This window comes from Megalops cyprinoides, chromosome 3 (genome assembly GCF_013368585.1).
Source record: "Megalops cyprinoides isolate fMegCyp1 chromosome 3, fMegCyp1.pri, whole genome shotgun sequence".
NCBI lineage: Eukaryota > Metazoa > Chordata > Actinopteri > Elopiformes > Megalopidae > Megalops > Megalops cyprinoides.
The window spans coordinates 53413956-53435449 of NC_050585.1; the positions used below are offsets into that span (position 1 = coordinate 53413956).

The 21494-nt window shown below is 45.0% G+C and overlaps 1 protein-coding gene across 1 annotated transcript; it reads left to right on the plus strand.

Moving 5' to 3' along the window:
* Positions 1-5316: 5316 nt before the first annotated feature.
* Positions 5317-21099, plus strand: LOC118774950 (complement factor B-like). Its single transcript, XM_036524584.1, has 18 exons — positions 5317-5538; positions 5847-6053; positions 8318-8503; positions 9021-9194; positions 9684-9770; positions 11128-11267; positions 12081-12216; positions 12818-12949; positions 14897-14974; positions 15424-15561; positions 17151-17257; positions 17515-17662; positions 18375-18513; positions 18681-18757; positions 19419-19513; positions 19661-19790; positions 20211-20260; positions 20685-21099. The coding sequence occupies exons 1-18, from the start codon at positions 5400-5402 to the stop codon at positions 20850-20852; spliced, it is 2331 nt and encodes a 776-aa protein (XP_036380477.1). The 5' UTR covers positions 5317-5399; the 3' UTR covers positions 20853-21099.
* Positions 21100-21494: the final 395 nt, after the last annotated feature.

The following is a 21494-nucleotide window of genomic DNA, read 5'->3' on the forward strand; positions in this document are numbered from 1 at the left end:
TTGCCCTGTCACAGTAAATTAATATGAATAATTATTACTATTATTATAGTTCTGTGGATTTTTTGTAGCTGGTTGTTAATAAGAAAACAACAAAAATTTAAACTCAGAATAATTAATTTGTTATTGTGCTGTCCTGCCTGCGTGTGTGTCTGTACGCAGATTGACAGCCAGCCAAACTCCATTCAATGAACGACACGGGAGTCAGGATGTAGCGCGCAAGCTCCTTTGTTTTAATGGCCACATTTGCGTGACGTCATCGAGCAATACATGGTTGGAATGTATTGGGATGGAGTAAAAACTACGAAAAGTAAAGGAACACAAAATATGTTACTGACTGAGATTCAGCAATAAAGATGCATTTTATCACAAAGCTTGTTTGCTTATTCTGTTATACGATACTGCCGTGACTACAGCACGCTACAGTATACATTAGATTGTTAATTGGTAAGGTACTTAGTTAACGGGATTAACACAAGATAGCTAAAATAAAAAGATAAATATATTCAACAAATAAGCTACGCATAGCATACTACGCTAACGTACATAGACTCTCGATGGCACACGCGTTAGCATTATGCTAGCGGTTAGAAAAATGACAAACTGAATACTATAAACGTTTTGCGCGTTATATAAACAAAATAATCTTAAAAAAAGCTTAATGATAATGTAAAGAAGATGCACACTTACAGGTAATGCTGTCGAAGGCACAACAACTTAGAAATTTGGCTGCTTTGAGGGATGCTTTGGACATGAAACGCTAGAACCTTTCTGTCAAATTGGCGGAGGAATCCGTTTAGACCGCCTGCATGTTTTAGTAAAAATATTGATATTTGGCGCCAGTGTATTTAACGTATCGCAAGAGGAATTAATGCGATACTCCCGTATCGGCAATTTGTCCCACCCCTAGTCATTAAAGTGATTTTCAACATTACACGCGCACAGGGTTGGACCGGGAACAAAATTCGACCCTGGCAATTTTCGTCTGGACCAGCTCAATTTTTCCCCAACATACGCACTGCAATATCAGGCTATTTATAACATACGCTAAGCAATAGATATCAAGTTGCTCAGCGCCGCTGTCGTGCGCATAGCACCAGACGTGCGCTTGCCCCGGGGCATGGGCTGACAAGAGGGCCGAAAACCCTCGGTACTCCCCTGGATGTTTGCTGCCCCGTCTGTGGAATTACCTGCACATTTAGTGATGTCAGTCTCCATTTTGCCGAGTACCTGCTTTAGCAGATCTGCAAAATACTGACCAGACGATGACTGGCAATTTAGTACTGCAAGCAGTCTCTCATGAATTGCATCCATCACGTACTGTATCTGATTATTACTGAGCCTACTCTCTGCGTGGTAAAAGCTAAACATACTGAACAAAACAGTGTGTATGTTTCTCTGTATGTAATCCATGAACGTTTGGTGCCATTCTTGCATTGAAACACGTTCGTTACAAGTGTATTTTTTGTGTTCTGGTTTGGATGGTATTTAAAGAACAAATCAAGCTCGTTTGGTTTTGGGCGCGCAAAATAATTCATGGCAGGCTCTGTATAATGAAACCGCTTTGGCCTAGCTCCGGTAGCTCCGCTAGCACCGTTAACACCGTCACTACATGCAGTACCACCTGCGAGGTCATGTAGCTCGTCCTCGGCAGCGGCCTCCTCTTCTTGCCCCTGCTCTCCACTGGAATCTGCCGCCAGACTCTTTCCTCCTCCTCTTCATTTGGCGCCGCTGGACAGTTAATGTTATCACTGCAGCTAACCGCGTTCATAAGGGTATTTTTGAATACGTTTGTTAATTAAAAACATTTTGCAGCATCAGCCTCGAGATTTTTTCGTTTTCTCTCTGACCTTTTCCGCTCTACCTTTTCTCTTTTTGGGACCTTTATCTATTTTAATTTTCGATTGCTGTCGAATCTTTAATAGCTTCTTTCTGTCTTGATTTGATTATTTCCCACCTGACCTCTGACATTACATGGATGGATGGATCCACTTGAAGGGGTGGGGGGAGGGGACGATGGTAGCATTTCCTGCACCTGCCTTACAGTATAGGTAGCCGATTTTGGGACCGTCTAACCCCGGGTCAGATGGGCTGTTCCAACATCAAGTGGGCCGCAACCAACAGATCGATTTTTTTCCCACATTGCTGGTGGGCCGGCCCATCTGGCATTTGCCAGATTTGCCAGATTGCCAGTCCAAGCCTGCACACACACACACACACACACACACACACACACACACACACTGTGATGCGCCTGTGCGTGTACCTGCAGACAGTCATCACCTGTATCAGTACGCTGAAGAAGAACATGGCTGATGAGGACGCTGTGAGCTGCCTGGTGATTGGCACGGAGAGCAAAGACATCTACATCCTGGACCCAGAGGCTTTCACCATCTTGTCCAAGGCAGGCCTTAAACACTGCATACCTCCCCTCCTCCCCTTCTCTCCTCCTCCCCTTCCCTCCTCCCCTCCTCTCCTCACCTCTCTGTTCTCTTCTCTCTTCTCTCCTGCCTTGTCCTCCTTTTCCCATATGCTCTTTCTGCTCTGGCAGTTTGATCTGTTGTAATGAGGTGCCACAGTGAAGGAGCTTGGTTCCCACATGTGGCAGGTGCTCATGGGCACTTGACCTAAACTGACCTAAAGTAAGCGCACCAATGGAGAGAATGTAGGCTGTGTGATGTTTGCTACTGTGGGATAACCGCACAGATGTCGCATTAGCAGACCGAGAGAAATATTCATTTGCGGATTTGCTTTTTGCAGTTGCTTAATGTAAGGGATTGTGGAACAGCTGTTTGATGGTTTCCATGACGCAGTGTAAAGGTGTCCCCCTCACCCCCCCTTTCCCAGATGTCTTTGCCCAGTTCTCCTACCCTGATGGACGTCACGGGGCAGTTTGACATCGAGTTCCGCATCACGGTGGCCTGTCGCAACGGCAACATCTACATTTTGCGCAGGTACAGTCGGGAAGGTGGGGTGGAGTCAGCCCTTCGGTACTGCGCCCAATCAGGAAACTTTAAGGAAATGAGAGGCTGCAGGACTAAGTCACTCCATTTTCATGTGAATTCTGATATACTGTAGTTTAGCCCTTTCACGTCATTGTTAATCTCTGCAGGTATAGTCGTATACTCATATAACATGTGAGTTAACATCACCCGTGTGGAAGATTTAGCAGCAGAATAGCATAGTGGTGAGGAGCGGGGCTTGTAACCCACAGGTTGCTGGTTCCATTCCCAAGGAATAGCAAGCTAAGTAATTTGCTCTGGTTAAGCAACGCTCTGCTCTGCATCTGATAACAAGCCTAATATATAATATAAGATTGCCTGGTACCATGCAAACCTGTATGCTGTAAATTAACATGTTGTTGCTTTTATTGGTAGTTTTTAGACATTCTCCTTAGACAGATGTAAAGTTACTTTAGGTGGTTATATGTAGCTGTTGAGGACGGTTGGTGGGCAGTACGTTCGTATTGTTATGCTTTGATTTCAGCACTGTTCTTCAGCTTGATGTCTGTTTACTGTAATTATGACTGTTCTACTGTTCTGTACCTCTGTTAGGTTAGTGCTGTGATTTAAATTTAATGCATCATGCATTAATGCATCGTGTTGACATTTTTTTATCTGTTTATATTTTTTGTTTTATTTTTGTTATAACTGAAAGGATTTAACATGGAGTGTGCAAAGGCAGCTGTACCACACTGAATGAAGAAAAAGGAATCAGCCTCAGTTATAATTGCATGCTCGTTAATCTCATTAAACAATCAAAAACAGTTTGAGGATAATGACGACACAGCCCCATGCCAGGTGTTTGCGTTTTTCGCCGCAGGGACTCCCCCAAACCCAAGTACTGCATCGAGCTGACCTCTCACCCGGTGGGGCTGGTGCGGGTGGGCAAGAACGTGGTGGTGGGCTGCGCTCAGGAGACCCTGCAGGGGTACACACAGAAGGTGCAAAAAACCCTCCCCCTTACTGAGGGTACCTCAAATCCCTCCCCCTTACTGAGGGTACCTCAAATCCCTCCCCTTTCCTGAAGATACCTTAGATCCCTCCCCCTCACTGAAGTTACAGCAACTCCCTCCCCCTTACTGTGAGTATCTCAAATCTCACCCCCCTTACTGAAGGTATGGTAAATCCCTCCCCCTTACTGAGAGTATCTCAAATCTCACCATGTGGACCAGACCACGAGGGAGCAGGAGAAAGCAGTGGGTAAGGATCCCTCTCAGCAGATGCCTTTGGGCATCCACAGTTCTGTGAATCTTTTCACCACACTGAAAGGTCATTTTTGAGTTTGCTGCGTGTAAAATTCAGAGCTCATTGTGAGGGCAGAGGCTGGATCTGGAGATCTTTCCGGCCAATCTATGCGTGATCTTTATGTTACTGTCTTGGCCTGCTCGCTCAAACCATCTAACAGACCAGCTAACAGACCATCTAACAGACCATCTAACAGCTTATTTTACAGAGCAGTAGTAAGGGGGGGGGGGTTAATGGATCTCATAACAGGAAACTATTTCTCACTCTTTCCCCACTCCTGAGTTTCCACAAGAAAAAGGGACATTCTGTATGCATGCTTTTATTTCAAAAAATCATGTTGTTTTTGGTATTTGTGTGTGACACATGCTGTGTGGTCCGCAGGGCGAGGCTTGAACTTGTCTCTTTAGGTAAAGGCTTTGGGGAAGTGTAACTTTGTCAGATGCCTTACGCAATGTTTTTTTGTTGATCTTGTCAGTCATCAAACAATTGATATTGTGCAAGGAACGAAATAGAACATCTCCTTCCTTCTTAACAGGATGTTAAGAAATATACTATTTCTCAAGGCTGCCTCTTTTTTGAGATAAAGCTGGACGTGTCCAGAAACTGCTTAGAACATTAGCTGTCCTGCATCTCAGCCAGGTGCAACCCAGAGGACTCATTACATTACATTACATTAAATTCATTCAGCAGGCGCTCTTATCCAAAGCAATTTCCAGCACAGAAAGACAGAGGTGTATCAGGTGTAACAGCAGATATCAGATAGGTCATTTTGGCGTGTTTTCAACATGCACAGCTGTTTGGCGGTCACAGTTTATAACTGAGGTGGTTCTGTTGCTCCTACCAGTGCCACCCTCTCTGCTATCGTGTTAGATCTCACAGTTCTAACAGTTGTGCGATAAGCATGAAACTCAGAAAATACTGCCATTGGCTTTCAGGGGATTGCTTCAGAGCAGCAGTGCCTTCTTTTTGGGATGTGAGGAGTTTTCACTGAGTCCTTCCCAGCCATGCTGAAATCAGAATAGTGGATGTGCTTGTTTTTATCTGTGTCTGTGAAGAGACGGATCGATTTTTGTGTTTGCTCTGTGGTTAAACAGTGACAGTGATCTCTGTGGTGTCCTTTGGTCCACTGTCCCAGCTCTCCTTGTATAAATATAAATGGCCACATATTCCAGCTGCTCAGATCCCGTCAGCTGCAGCGCAGAGATCGATCGTCCTGCACGCGGACACGCAGTCACTGAAAGGATGAGATACGCCTCCTGCTACTCCCTGCTGCTCCTCTCTCCCCTCTGTGCTGGTAAGCATGTCCAATCTGCTGCTCTGAAGAGAGAACACGTCCCAGGATCTCATCCTCTCTAAATGTGCACTGAAAAAAACAATGATTTTTATGCAGTGTGTGCTTTATGGAGATTTCAGACTGATGATGCTGAGAATTCATTTGAAGCGCGTGCGTTTGTGTGTGTTTGTGTGTGTACATGTGTGTGTTTGTGTGCACGCATGTGTCTGTGTGTGTGTGTGTGTTTGTGTGTGTGTGTATTTTTTCTCACCAACCACTTCTCCACCAAACATCCTCTTCTCTCCTCTCCTTCTCTCTTACCTGTACAGGTGTTGCACTCGACACACCATGCAGTGAAGAGAACCTGGCCATCCAGGGAGGTACCTACAACCTTACGAGGGGCCTGGAAGTGGGCAGCACACTGGTGTACCGGTGCCCTGCGGATTACTACCCATTCCCCACGGCAGTGCGACACTGTCTAAGGAGGGGCAGGTGGCACCCGAAGCCCGATCCAAAACACCCCGCGGAGTGCAGACGTGAGCGATACCCCTGATCCGCGCTGCACCCCCCACCTCCCAACCCCGCCATATTAGCTGAGGGCGCATACAGTGTAATAGTCCCCATGGGTTTGCATAATAGGGCAAAATCGGACTGCTGTGGTCTGCCTTGGCCTTTTTCCTAATCAAAAAAAATGTATCGGGAGTGTGATTTACAGTAAGCCTAACTAGGTGTGATCTGTCATACACAGGCTCCTGTGCTGGGGAGTTGCGTGTCCTTTACTTTTTTTTTTAAGTGTACTGCAAGCGTGCTGACGGCATTATGAATGTACCCCAAGTGTGCTAACAGTAGTGGTACAATGGATCGTAGTTCATCCGTGATTCGTACGGATCACCCCCCACGGTTTGGCACGCCTGTGAACCGCGGACTAATTGCAAAGTTTAACCATAACAGTGTGAAATACAGTTTTACTCCTGCTGTTGCTTTTTAAAGTAATAATTCCCTAAATCTCGCAGAGTTGCAGTGAAAAGATACAAGCACCATTTTAAAAACCAGCAACCTTACTTAGCAGAAGTGTTGCGAAGGCTGCGTCCGAAATCGCTCAGTCGTTCACTCACTCACTATTCACAGTCATACAATAAATGGATACTTTTCTGGATATAGTTTTGTTTGCAAGTTTATTCAAACATTTGTATGAACATCTTTGTGTCTAACTGTGCCAGCTAGCTGGCTAAGTGACTAGCTAGTTGCAAATGACATTAACCTGCTCAGTTAAGTCCAACGATCAAGTGTAAAATGTATATGTATATATATATATATATATATGTATATATATATATATATATATATATATATATATATATATATATATGCACTATACAGTGAATAGGGAGCGATTTCGGACACAGCTGAAGAACAGCAGAACAAGCGCTCGGAATTTACGTCGCGGTCGAAGCTGTCGCAATATGACGGACTCGTGAGTCCGGTAGTTCCTACACCGCAATGGAAATAATGGCTACCGCAAAGGTACCTTGCTTTAAGTGTTCTTTAAGTTCTTTAAGTAATAAATGGAAAGTTAAGTTATATTTGTGTCTCCCCCTTTTTTGCTGATCCGAAAAATGATCCGATCCGTGACTCAAAAACCGCGCTACGATCCGAACCGTGAGTTTTGTGATCCGTTGCACCCATAGGCGGAAATCCCGGGGCGGACAGGAGGGACATGTCCCCCCCTCCGTATATCATTGTAAACCTAAATATGTAAATTTAAATACATATAATAATATGTACTGAAAGCACATGTGCAAATTATAAATGCAAAACAATGCGTTTTTAAGTTTCGAACGATTTCGCCCCCCCTCTGCCTCACAGTGGTTTGGTCCACTGCCTGCCGTCCCCCATCCCACACACATTACCCCGGTACGAGTGTATGTGGCTAAGCTGCGGAAGTAGTTACTTTGCCAATATTCATTTAAAACAGCGGATGTGTCAAACATGTTTCTTTACTTCTACCATCAGCAGAATAACACACACATTTACATTTGTAACCAGACATCTTGTTCGCTCCGTTACCTCGCGGTTTACACAATGACAGCAAAACATTAGAGATCTGCTTCTTCAGTTTAACTAAATCTAATTAAGCTTTAGCTTTATTAGCTTTAGATCATTTAATGGGTGTTGCTTCTCCCCTACTACTGTAAAGGGCCGTCCACACTAAGAACGATAACTATAACGATAACGGTGTGAGCATCTACAATGATGAACGATAAAGTTCTGTCAACAGTGGCGCCAAGCACGCGCTACGTGCTTCAGTGTATACATTTATTGGGCTTATTTAAGTTGCCCTATATTTGATGGCATAATTGTCCATAACTTGTTTTGAGAAAAACTACAATAAATAAATATTTTTGATGAATGTTTTGGTTGATTTAGGTTTATTTTGGTTGATTCAGTGGGGTTATACATTGAAGTATTTCTGCTTTTAGAACTGTACTTATTTTGTGTCCCCCTCAGGAATTGCTCTTGAGAATTTTTTCTGGTTATTGTCCCCCCCAATAGTGAAATGGAATTTCCGCCCATGGTTGCACCCCTAGCTAATAGCATTATGATTATGTTGTGAGTGTGCCAACAGCATTATAAATATGTTATGAATATGATTCAAAGGAATCATGCTTTATTGGCATAACAGGGATTATCTAGCAACAGCACTTTATGATGTGTACATATCGTGTGAACCCTCTGTCTTCTCTCTCTGTCAGAAAAAAACAGGTATCTCTCCTTCCCTCTCTCTGTCTCTCTCTCTCAGTGGTGACATGTGTAGACCCATTTGTTCTGGAAAACGGGGCAGTCCTGCCAACTCAAACGGAATACTACGTCTACAATGTCACGACCTACGAGTGCTTTGATGGCTACAATCTCCTCGGCTCCAAATCCCGCATCTGCCAATCAAACGGCAAGTGGAACGGATCCACGCCCATCTGCGACCGTGGCTGTGAGTGACAGCTCTTTCCAACCAATCACGTACCCATTTACCCTTTCTCTCCACCCCCTCCCACTTCCCTCTCTTGCTACATACCCCCTCATCTTCCCTCTCGTTTCCTCTGCCCCTTCTTTCCCTCTCTCTCCCTCTCTCTCTCATTCTCTATCTCGTCTCATTCTCTCTGATGCTACCTCACTTCCTCCCCTGCTCTCTTTATCACTATGTCACTTCCTCCCCCACCCCTCCCTCCTTTCTACTGTCTCAAATTCAGTAATAATGCTTTACTTGAATGAAGTTAGCTTGTGTAGCAAAGGCTATGGACACACTTGAATGAAGTTCGCTTGTGTAGCAAAGGCTATGGACACACTTGAATGAAGTTAGCTTGTGTAGCACAGGCTATGGACACACAAGCAGCATGACAACAGTGTAACATGAACAGAATGGAATCAGCTTGAACAGGATCCCTGCTCAAAAAAAGGCTCGGTTAATCAATATTTTCCCCTCTTGCACTCCCCCCACCCCTTCACAGCGGATCACTGCCAGAACCCTGGTATCCCCCCTGGTGCCAGGAGAACGGGGGACTATTTTGGAATTGATGACACAGTGACCTATCGCTGCAACCAGGGCCTGACCCTTTTGGGATCGAAGGAACGAGTCTGTCAGGAGAGCAAAGAATGGACCGGCATTGAGCCTGCCTGCTACAGTGAGATTCTCAGACCACTCCATGCCAATTATATTAATGCATCCCACAAAGCCCCACACCTTCCTGGATGTGATGTCTGTGGGGGTGAATGTTTGGGCAACGTTTGGGCAATGTTTGGGCAACCTTTGCTCGGTCGAACCATGACTAATCTACAGCTCAGTTAAACGTGGTGGGTTAATAACTCCCACATAGCATGTATGTGCACCTGAGCCTCCTGCTGTTGCTATCTATCCTCTCCAAGTGTGCAAGCCAGGGCATCACCGTGTGTATGACACTGTAATGTAGACGCTGTTGCCCTGTGTCTTTGTGGCTTTGTTCCTCAGTAAAAGGGGAGCTCCTGACAGCACTGTAATTATTCGGGGACTGCATGCTCGTCCTCAGTACTCCAGCCTTGACCTCGAAACTGCACCCTGCACCTCGAGCCTCTGTGGGGAGGGGGAAGGAAGCCGTGAAAGCGAACGCCTCTCTTCTCCTTCTCCCTCTTTGCAGGTAAATTCATGTACGACACGCCTCAGGAGGTCTCTGAGTCATTCGCCACCTCGCTCAAAGACACGCTGACTCCCTTTGTGGCTGAGGGTGAGTCCTCCAGCACCCTGACCTAAAGCACTCCCAACATAACCTAATCTTAACCTTAACCCTAATCCTAACCCTGATCCTAATCCTTACTCCTCATGCCTGAGGATGATTCCTCCAGCACCCTGACCTAAAGCACTCCCAACATAACCTAATCTTAACCCTAACCCTAATCCTAACCCTGACCCTAATCCTTACCCCTCATGCCTGAGGGTGATTCCTCCAGCAACCTGACCTACAGCATTCCCAACATAACCTAATCTTAACCCTGACCCTAATCCTTACCCCTCGTGCCTGAGGGTGAGTCCTCCAGCACCCTGACCTAAAGCACTCCCAACATAACCTAATCTTAACCCTAACCCTAATCCTAACCCTGACCCTAATCCTTACCCCTCGTGCCTGAGGGTGATTCCTCCAGATCCCTGACCTAAAGCACTCCCAACATAACCTAATCTTAACCCTAACCCTAATCCTAACCCTGACCCTAATCCTTACCCCTCATGCCTGAGGGTGATTCCTCGAGCTCCCTGACCTAAAGCACTCCCAACATAACCTAATCTTAACCCTAACCCTAATCCTAACCCTGACCCTAATCCTTACCCCTCGTGCCTGAGGGTGAGTCCTCCAGCACCCTGACCTACAGCACTCCCAACATAACCTAATCTTAACCCTAACCCTAATCCTAACCCTGACCCTAATCCTTACCCCTCGTGCCTGAGGGTGATTCCTCCAGATCCCTGACCTACAGCACTCCCAACATAACCTAATCTTAACCCTAAACCTAATCTTAACCCTAACCCTAATCCTAACCCTGACCCTAATCCTTACCCCTCGTGCCTGAGAGTGATTCCTCCAGCACCCTGACCTAAAGCACTCCCAACATAACCTAATCTTAACCCTAACCCTAATCCTAACCCTGACCCTAATCCTTACCCCTCGTGCCTGAGAGTGATTCCTCCAGCACCCTGACCTAAAGCACCCCTCTGTGTAACTGCGTGCTTGTTTGCTCCCTTGAGAAGCACAGTGGTCATCACTGACATAGAATGTACAGAAGAGGTCTGATAGGTCTGGTGCAGAATGGCTTAAAATACAGTAATGCAGCTATACTATATAACCGATTTCCTTTTTTTTTTCATTTAAAAGTGAAAATAATTCTATTCTTGTAAAAATACTGTAAAATATTTGCAGATTACCTATGACACTTCTCTGAGGCTTAATGGTGCTAGCTGCTTTAAATAACTCAGTTTTCATCCCCCGCTAGATATATATAATTGCAGCATCTAGTGGTCAACACACGTTCAGCTTCACTTGGAAAGCTAATGAGTTTTAACAACTCTGAAACAATGTTAAAATCTTCCAGATGACATTCAGTATGAAAAGAAGATTCGGCTGGACAGAGATGGGGACCTCCACATCTACATTGCGCTGGATTCCTCTGATAGTGTTCCCAAAGGTCATTTCGATGATGCCAAAGACTGTGTCAAGAAGCTTATAGAGAAGGTATGGCAGACCTGCTGAGTCTGAGACTTTTACCCTAAGAGCCCAGCTCAGCTCTTCTGGTTGTTCTCTGTTGCTCTCGGGGTGGCAGTGTAGCATAGTGGTTAAGGACCAGGACCCATAGCTGAAAGATGCTGGTTTGATCCCCCGCTGGGGCACTGCCGCTGTACTCATGGGTAAGGTACTTAACCCACAATTGTCTCAGTAAATATCCAGCTGTATAAATGGATAACATTGTAAAAAAAGCTGTAATAGATGTAAGCTGCTCTTGATAAGAGTGTTTGCTATATGCCAATAATGTAATGCCTTAAGATGTCAGTTAATAATGTGCTTTTGGCAGCTCCTGAGTGGCTCGGTTGGTAGGGGTGTTGCTTGTGAGCGTAGGCGTAGCCCCGGGCTGTGTCATTAGCTGGCTGTGACTGGCACACGTCAGCGCCGGAACATGACCAGCTCCATCTCAGGGACAGGCAGGCAAGCAGCACGCAACGTCCCCTCGTTGCTCTGCCCGTTAGCACCCTCTCGTGGCAGCTGCGATGGGTTTTGTGTTTGACTCTCCGTGGTGCACAGTGGGACCTGCAGCAGGTAAAGCAGCCGTTGGCTGTGAGCGAGTTTATCAGAGGACTGCACTTGTGCTTCAGCTCTCCCGTTGTGCTGAGGTGAGCATAAAGTGTGAGCAAACAGTGATTCCAAATTCACACTGAAAACATGGAAAAAACACACGAAAGAAATAAATATATTTGGTTTCAGTTGTTCTTCACTCCCTATTCACTGCCTGTACAGTTGAGTTCACAATGTGTCTCTGATTGCTCTTTTCAGATCAGTTATTTCGAGGTCACCCCCCTGTATGACATTGTGGTCTTTGCCACCGATGTGGCGAGTATTGTATCCATAACTGACCCTCCAAGTAAAACAAAGAACGTCATCGAAGAGCTCAACAAGTTCCAGTACGAGGGTGAGAGATGCTTTTTTGCTGTTTAAACTATTTGTCCTGATTATGTTTGTTTATTTTTTGTTGTTGGAATTTATTTGTATTATTTTTTGCATGATTTTACTCAGTGTTTTGTTACAACTTGGTATGTTACGTACATATTTTATTCTGCATAACTTAACTGCATTATTTTTGGGGGATGGAGGAGGGGCAAAGGACATCCGATACACAGAAACGCTTAACAAAATGTTCTCACCATGAGAGTTTAAATGTGACTGAGCGGCATTGAACCACACACATTCGTAGCAGATCCTAACCCCTCTCCTTTTTACTTAATAGGTACATTAAAGAGCACCTCATGATTATCAATCTTTGTCTGTACAGTATATCCATTACTTCTACATTTGATAGCAGCTGATTTTACACGGGAGTGAAAGGTTGAATTTTTTCATTGCTTTTGGTATTAAGTACAGATGACATGTTGGTTAGGTACAGGAAAGAGCTGCCTTTGGCTGTTATCTGAATAAAGTGTAGAAGAAGGCTGATTAAGCAGCCACACAGGTGTGAGGGGGGCCAGGTGTGCTCTTCAGAGTCTTGACCTCCTGGTCGTGTGTCTGTGGCACAGACAAGGGGGACAGATCAGGCACCAACATCGGCGAGGCCTTCATGCACATCCTCAACCAGATGAGCTTCATCAAGGCCCAGAATGAAACCAAGTTCAAGGAAGTCTCCCACGTCATCATCATGTTCACTGACGGTATGGTGGAGGAAACACTCTCTCTGCCGCTCTCTCTTTCTCTCTCTCTCTCTCTGCCGCTCTCTCTCTCTCTGCCGCTCTCTCTCTCTCTCTCTTTCTCTCTCTGCCGCTCTCTAAATTGCAAGTGCAGCTCTCTTCAGGTCAGATGATTTTCAACAGGGTTAAGGTCAGGACTCTTTTCAGCCATTGCACTGTGGATTTGGATGTGTGCCTTGGGTCACTGTTAGGGTAGCAGGTTTTTCTCTAAAATCTTTTGGTATTTTGCACTATTTCCCCTCTATCCACACTAGAACGCCTCTTCCTGCTGAAGAGAAACATTTGCCATAGCATGATGCTGCCACTGCCATACATGAGCATAGGGACTGTGCTCTTAGGCTGAGGGGCTGTGTTGGCTTTGCACCAAACATATCACATGGAATTAAGGCCAAAAAGATCTACCTCAGCATTTTTAGACCACAAGACCTATTTCCACATGGTAACAGGAGATCCAGAGTATCTTTTTGCATAATTCAGACGAGACTGCGTGCTCTTCTTTGTGAGTAGTCCATCTTGACATCCTACCCTACAGCTCAGAATTGTAGAGAACATATGAAATTGTTGTGCATATTGTGGCCAGTCCTTGCTATGAAGTCCTGCAGCTCCTTTAACTCCTTGTTACATTACATTACAATTATTTATCAGTCACTCTTATTCAGAGCAATCTACATAGGTTACAATTTTTACATTATCCATTTATACACATATGATATTCACTGTGGCAATTGTGGGTTGAGTACCTTGCCCAAAGTTACGAGCCGTGCTCCTTACCACTATGCTATTCTGCCGCCCCCTTGGTGCCCATAGCTGTTTCCGTACACTGGCATGCACTAAAAAAACAAGGAAACCTGTTGAGAAAACCTACAGGAGCAGGTGTAATATCCTGAACTAATCAGAATCACACCAATCAATTAGCTTTGGGCATGATTTGGATGGTGAAAGGTTTGACCTGAGCACAATTATAAAGCGGGTGTAAACTTATGCAAACAAGGTGTTTTAGTTTTTCTATTTGAAATTAATATTCAGAAATTTGATGTTTTCTCTTTTTACTTTAATGTTGTGAGTTACCATGTCTAATGTGTGAAAAATCTGATTTAATTTAGGTTTTTATTTCGGGCCTTAAGGCAACTAAAACATGAAATTTTGAAACGATGTGGAGACTTTCGAGATCAACTGTATAACCCCTGTGATGACAAAGAAGAAATATTTTCTAATGTTTAAATAAGAAGTTTAAATAGTTAAATCAAAACCCCCCCTCTGCTTCCTCTGACTGGGTCAAAGACTTTAAGCATCCATGTCTGTCTGTTCGATTAATCCGTCCACATATGGCCTGGAACCTGCTACTCCTCCATTTAGTGTTTTCCAGAGCTTTTACATATTCTGCATGACAGTGTTCATTACATGAGAGACCATTACAGAAAAGATAAAGGCATTGTGCTCTGGGAAGTGCACTGGGCTGTAGGAAGTGCAATCTCTTAAGATTCGACATTAAATCAAAGGCCCTGGCTTACTGTGGCAGTTCAAAGACGTCTTATTGTAAGGTCTCTCATTGTAAAATCTCAGTCTCAAATTCAAATCATCTGACATTTTCATTTGAAAGAGGAGAACGAAAACAATTTTAAACGACCAGCTCCCTCTCCCTCACCCCCTGTCCTGTCAGTGTGTGGGGCTGCACATCCACGGTCACTAAGCTGGCTGCAGGATTGTGTCCTTGGTCGCAGCAGTGGCTTATGTGTGTTTCTGTGCATCTGCAATAACACAGTTTTTCCATGCCTGCTTATTTCTGCAAACTGGCTTGGTTTTGTTTGCGTAATTCACTGACGTGCCACAAGAGGTCAGCACTGTGTCCACCAGCATGCTGATCCAGCACTGTGTCCAGCAGCATGCTGATCACCCCGTGCCTCTCTGTAGGAATCTCCAACATGGGAGGAGGAGCAAAGCCAAAGGTGGATAAAATCCAGTCCCTGGTGAGGAATGCAGAAAAACTGGGTGAGGACAGAAGAATGCGCTCGCTGTTTCCATCAGGACTGTTATTACTATGGAGTAACACCAGTGTACCAGGACTGTTATTACTATGGAGTAACACCAGTGTACCAGGACTGTTATTACTATGGAATAACACCAGTGTATCAGGGCTGTTATTACTATGGAATAACACCAGTGTACCAGGACTGTTATTACTATGGAATAACACCAGTGTACCAGGACTGTTATTACTATGGAATAACACCAGTGTGCCAGGACTGTTATTAATATAGAATAACAAAGAATTACATCTCCTACATCACTGTGACAGAACAGTTTCAATTACAAATTCTAACCTGAATTCTTAAACTGGGCTGAACTATAGTGTTGCTTTTTTCATCCAAAAAGTAGGTAGCATGACCCATTATGCAGCACCATCACCTCCTTGTCTAAAGTAGCTTGTTGTTTCTCAGATATTTACGTCTTTGGCGTGGGTGAAGACATTAATGATGAAGAAATCAATTCTCTGGTGTCAAAGAAGCCCCCTGAGAAACACTACTACAGACTGAAGGAACTTAAATCTTTGGAGGAAACATTTGACCAAATGATTGGTGCGGTTCTGTGTGGTGCAGTGCGTACTATTCTGTGTGTGTGTGTGTGTTAGCGTGTTGCGTTAGGCAGTGTATTTATGCAGTGTGTGTGTATGTTAGTGCGTTGTTTTGTGCAGTGTATTTATGCAGTGTGTGTGTGTTAGCGTGTTGTTTTGGGCAGTGTATTTATGCAGTGTGTGTGTGTGTGTGTGTGATAGGGTGTTGTTTTGGGCAATGTATTTATGCAGTGTGTGTGTGTGGTAGGGTGCTGTTTTGGGCAGTGTATTTATGCAGTGTGTGTGTGTGTGTGTGTGTGTGTGTTAGCATGTTGTGTTGGGCAGTGTATTTATGCAGTGTGTGTGTGTGTGTGTTAGCGTGTTGTGTTGGGCAGTGTATTTATGCAGTGTGTGTGTGTGTGTGTTAGCGTGTTGTGTTGGGCAGTGTATTTATGCAGTGTGTGTGTGTGTGTGTGTGTGTGTGGTAGGGTGCTGTTTTGAGAAGTGTATTTATGCAGTGTGTGTGTGTTAGCGTGTTGTGTTGGGCAGTGTATTTATGCAGTGTGTGTGTGTGTGTGTTAGCGTGTTGTTTTGGGCAGTGTATTTATGCAGTGTGTGTGTGTGTGTGTGTGTGGTAGGGTGCTGTTTTGAGAAGTGTATTTATGCAGTGTGTGTGTGTTAGCGTGTTGTGTTGGGCAGTGTATTTATGCAGTGTGTGTGTGTGTGTGTGTGTGTGTGTGTTAACGTGTTGTGTTGGGCAGTGTATTTATGCAGTGTGTGTGTGTGTGTGTGTTAGCGTGTTGTGTTGGGCAGTGTATTTATGCAGTGTGTGTGTGTGTGTGTTAACGTGTTGTGTTGGGCAGTGTATTTATGCAGTGTGTGTGTGTGTGTGTGTTAGCGTGTTGTTTTGGGCAGTGTATTTATGCAGTGTGTGTGTGTGTGTGTGTGTGTGTGTGTGTGTGTGTTAACGTGTTGTGTTGGGCAGTGTATTTATGCAGTGTGTGTGTGTGGTAGGGTGCTGTTTTGAGCAGTGTATTTATGCAGTGTGTGTGTGTTAGCGTGTTGTGTTGGGCAGTGTATTTATGCAGTGTGTGTGTGTGTGTGTGTGTGTGTGTGTGTGTGTGTTAACGTGTTGTGTTGGGCAGTGTATTTATGCAGTGTGTGTGTGTGTGTGTGTGTTAGCGTGTTGTGTTGGGCAGTGTATTTATGCAGTGTGTGTGTGTGTGTGTTAACGTGTTGTTTTGGGCAGTGTATTTATGCAGTGTGTGTGTGTGTGTTAACGTGTTGTGTTGGGCAGTGTATTTATGCAGTGTGTGTGTGTGTGTGTGTGTTAGCATGTTGTGTTGGGCAGTGTATTTATGCAGTGTGTGTGTGCAGTGCTGTGTGTGTTAGCGTGTTGTGTTGGGCAGTGTATTTATGCAGTGTGTGTGCAGTGCTGTGTGTGTTAGCGTGTTGTTTTGGGCAGTGTATTTATGCAGTGTGTGTGTGCAGTGCTGTGTGTGTTAGCGTGTTGTGTTGGGCAGTGTATTTATGCAGTGTGTGTGTGCAGTGCTGTGTGTTGGTGTGGCTGTCCTGCACTCTCTTCTTCCTGCTTCACATGTGTTCCTGTCACAGATGAGAGCACCAGCGTGGGACTGTGTGGGCTCTACAGGGACTATGACAAAGGCACCATGTCCACCAAACGCCAGAGATACCCCTGGGTGGCAAAGGTGGCAGTCAATGTAAGTGCCAATGGCACAGACCTGACTCTACACAGCCTTTTTGTGGACTGTGCTCTTCAGAGAGCTTTCTTACTGTCACACACTGTGTACTGCAAGAGGCAACAATCCTAGATTAACTCAGACAACATATAACATTTTTTGTGAATGTTTCAGACAAACCAATCCAGCACAGTTAACTCTGAGATGGAGATACGTCAGATTGCTGATGAGCATCTCTCTCCCTCCCTCTCTCTCTGTCTCTCTCTCCCTCCCCCCAGAGAATCGAGGATGGGCGCAGTACCACCAGTAACTGCCTGGGGGCTCTTGTCACCCCCCGTTTTGTTTTGACGGCTGCCCACTGCTTCAAGTTTGGTGATGTAGCAAGACTGATCACTGTGACGATTGAGGACGACAACGGACCATCAGGTAGCGACCAGCACAGCTCGCTGTGATGTCATCAGACATGTCAGGTTGTGTCTGTATAGAGAGCGCCCCCTGCTGGTGTTAAATCAAACATACCCTCAAAGCCACAGATGCAATGCCAAACCTGAGGGAAACGTGGATACCGTTGTTCAGGGATGCTTTGGACACGATATTCATCAGCATTGCCATGTGTGGTCAAGGATGGGGTCATGCCCCGCTCTGACCTGGGAGCCTACGTCAGTTCAGTGAAATTTGCTTCCAAGAACAGTGGTTGGAAAGTTGGCCAGGGCTTCCTCATCCCTTTGCTCTCAGAGACCCTGTGATCTGTCAGCTAGCAAGCTGTAAAATATGGTTAACCATGAATCTTGCCAGCTACCTAGCGATTTTATGTTATTTCCAGCCAGTTAGCCACAGTGTTAAGTCGCTAGTTAACATCATAATAACATGTACAAAATGTAATGCAATGTCACCTTCTACCTGTGACACGACATCAGTTCATATACATAGTGGCACTCTAACTCATCACATATAACAATCACAATAACAATAATAAATTAGCCAATGTAAAGAAAATATATTGATGCAATTGCTTACAGTCCTGCTGCTTCAGTTTAAAGATGGACCGACATACTTGTCAAAACGCATGAAATGGGACACCTGATGCTCTTTGTGGACAAATTTTGTGTTTTAAATTTTCAATCCTGTCCGCCTGCAGGCAAGAAGGTAGAAAAGTACATACCTCACCCCAAGTTCGACATTGGAGCAAAGAAGGACCAGGGCATCCCGGAGTTCTATGACTATGACGTGGCCCTGATTCAGTTGAAGGAGGATGTGAAAATCTCTGTGCAAGCCAGGTGGGAATGCTTTTTACAGTCGCTTTGATTGCACCAAAGTGTGAAATACAGGAGCAGTGCAAACTGCACACCAGTGGCAAAGGGAGAGCTCTGATTGGTGTGTGGGCGTGACCTAATGACCATGTGACACTAGGTGTTCCTGATCCATTGCATTTGACTTCCCACAGGCCTATGTGTATCCCGTGTACTGAGGAAACCAATCGAGCACTGAGGTTGCCTCTTTCAACAACATGTAAAAAGCAGGGTGAGGCTATGGTTCAAACCCAGGAATACTCCCAGCACACACAAAGACAAAGCAATACTCCCAGCACACACAAAGCAATACTCCCAGCACACACAAAGCAATACTCCCAGCACACACAAAGACAAAGCAATACTCCCAGCACACACAAAGACAAAGCAATACTCCCAGCACACACAAACACAAAGCAATACTCCCAGCACACACAAGCACAAAGCAATACTCCCAGCACACACAAGCACAAAGCAATACTCCCAGCACAAACAAACACAAAGCAATACTCCCAGCACACACAAAGCAGTACTCCCAGCACACACAATGCAATACTCCCAGCACACACAAAGCAATACTCCCAGCACACACAAGCACAAAGCAATACTCCCAGCACACACAAAGCAATACTCCCAGCACACACAAAGCAATACTCCCAGCACACACAAACACAAAGCAATACTCCCAGCACACACAAAGACAAAGCAATACTCCCAGCACACACAAAGACAAAGCAATACTCCCAGCACACACAAGCACAAAGCAATACTCCCAGCACACACAAAGCAGTACTCCCAGCACACACAAAGCAATACTCCCAGCACACACAAAGGCACAGCTACACACAGCCAGACTGACTGCAGCTGCTCTGTATTATGTCCTGTGTGCACAGAGGAGATCCTTCTGTCCAGTGATTTCGAGCAGGCACAATTCATCGACCATGAGTCCATGGCTCGGAAGAATGTCAGCATTAAGCTGGGGATTCGGGTCAGTATCCATCTGCATCCAAGTTGATGCCTGACTCTCTGTACAGTTTTCCCAACTGATTAGTTAAGGAAAGAATTGTAAGTGTGTAATGAGTTTCTTGAGTGTGTGAGAATTTATATTAGGTCACATCTCACCTTTCCTTTGCAGAGGGATGCTTGTGTTGAAGATGTTAAGAAGGCTGAAGACATCACAGCCAAAAATGCCAAGGATGTTGTGACTGATAACTTCCTGTGTACCGGGGGGATCGAAGAGCAGACGGATCATGTGGCCTGCAAAGGTGAGCACGTGCCATAGTGACTGAAAAAACTTGTCATCTTTTGAATGAAGTTTAGTGGAACAGAATAAGGTACACAAAGTCTTCAGTGATAGCATCTTGTAACTTGGCAAATATATTTTTCTTGTGCTGTATAACTCCATAACAAATTCACTGTGTGTTCATGTGTGTGTGTGTGTGTGTGTGTGTGTGTGTGTGTGTGTGTGTGTGTGTGTGTTTGTGTGTGTGTCTCTGTCTGTGTGTGTGTGTGTGTTTGTGTGTGTGTCTCTGTCTGTGTGTGTGTGTGTGTGTTTGTGTGTGTGTCTCTGTCTGTGTGTGTGTGTGTGTGTCTCTGTCTGTGTGTGTGTGTGTGTGTGTATCTGTGTGTGTGTGTGTGTGTGTGTGTGTGTGTGTGTGTGTGTGTGTGTGTGTGTGTTTTTACAGGTGACTCTGGTGGAGCTGTGTTTGTGGAACGTCAGAGAAGGCTCATCCAGGTGAGAGTTTAGGGTGACCCTGCAAAAAAACTGGCCCACGTCTCATGCAGTACATTAAGAACTCTGGGACATGCTTGGGAGAACAAAGAGGCCAGAAATACAGCAAAGGCACCTGTGAAAACCACACATTCACATGTATATTCTCTCCAATTAACCAAAACACAAAGACATTTCATTTCAACATCACAGGGTTATGTCGCTTTGTGTTGAACACATACTTTCTAGGGCGAGGGTTCTCTCTCACATGCCCAAGCAGACAATGTCGGTTGTTTTACTGCTATCAGCACCAGAAGGAAACCTGAATGCATTTCCTCTGATGTGTTAGGTTGTTTGCCATGTGGCTGATATCCCTGTGTGAGAGGATGCTTTTACGGATCTTTGTGGCCAGATTTCATCAGCCCAGTGTTTTCTTTCACTCCGTTAGGTGGGCGTGGTCAGCTTTGGAGTCAAGAATTTGTGCGTTGGCAAAAAGACGACTCCGGATTCAGACGCTTCTTCCCGGGATTATCACATTAATCTGTTTAAAGTGCAGCCTTTCCTTAAGCAGCACCTGACAAACCCTGCTTTTGCACCACTAACGTTCAGAGACTGATAGTCTTTTTACACCACGATACGCATTTGTCAGCCTTAATGTGTTTTGTATTTATAAAGTAACTCTTCTGTGAATTTCAGAGTAGTGACTATTCAACAGGTCTCTTCACAAGATACTTGCTATTCATTTTCTGTTTTTCATTCCTTAAATCCATTATTGAATTTTTTTTCAATTTATTAACATGCTTTCACTGGCATTTTTCTCCCTGTCCAGCTCTCAAATAAAAGCTTGCAGTCGTTGTCCAACAGTCTGGCTTTGGTCTGTGTTTCATTTCCTGCATAATGAGGTCAGAATGATGGCAAGCAGAGAAGCACTGCAGACTGTACAGAGCACCAGCAGACCACAGAACAGAACAACCACTCAGCAGCGGGAAACATGCGACACATGGGCAAGGGTTAAACTATTCTGCTTAAAAGAAGGACGAAACATGATAGGAAAGCTGGGTGGATGTGGCCAGAATTTGAGAGAGAATTTGGCCAGTAGTCATGATTTGTGTCTGTCCCGTCCTCCCTGTGGTGGAGTGCACCTCCTGATGTGGTCAGGAAAGCAGAATCTACCAGCTACACCTCTTCAGACTGCATCTTGGTTCCCTTCCCTTCTCCACTCCCTGGCACAGCCATCTTTTACACAGACAGAGGTCAT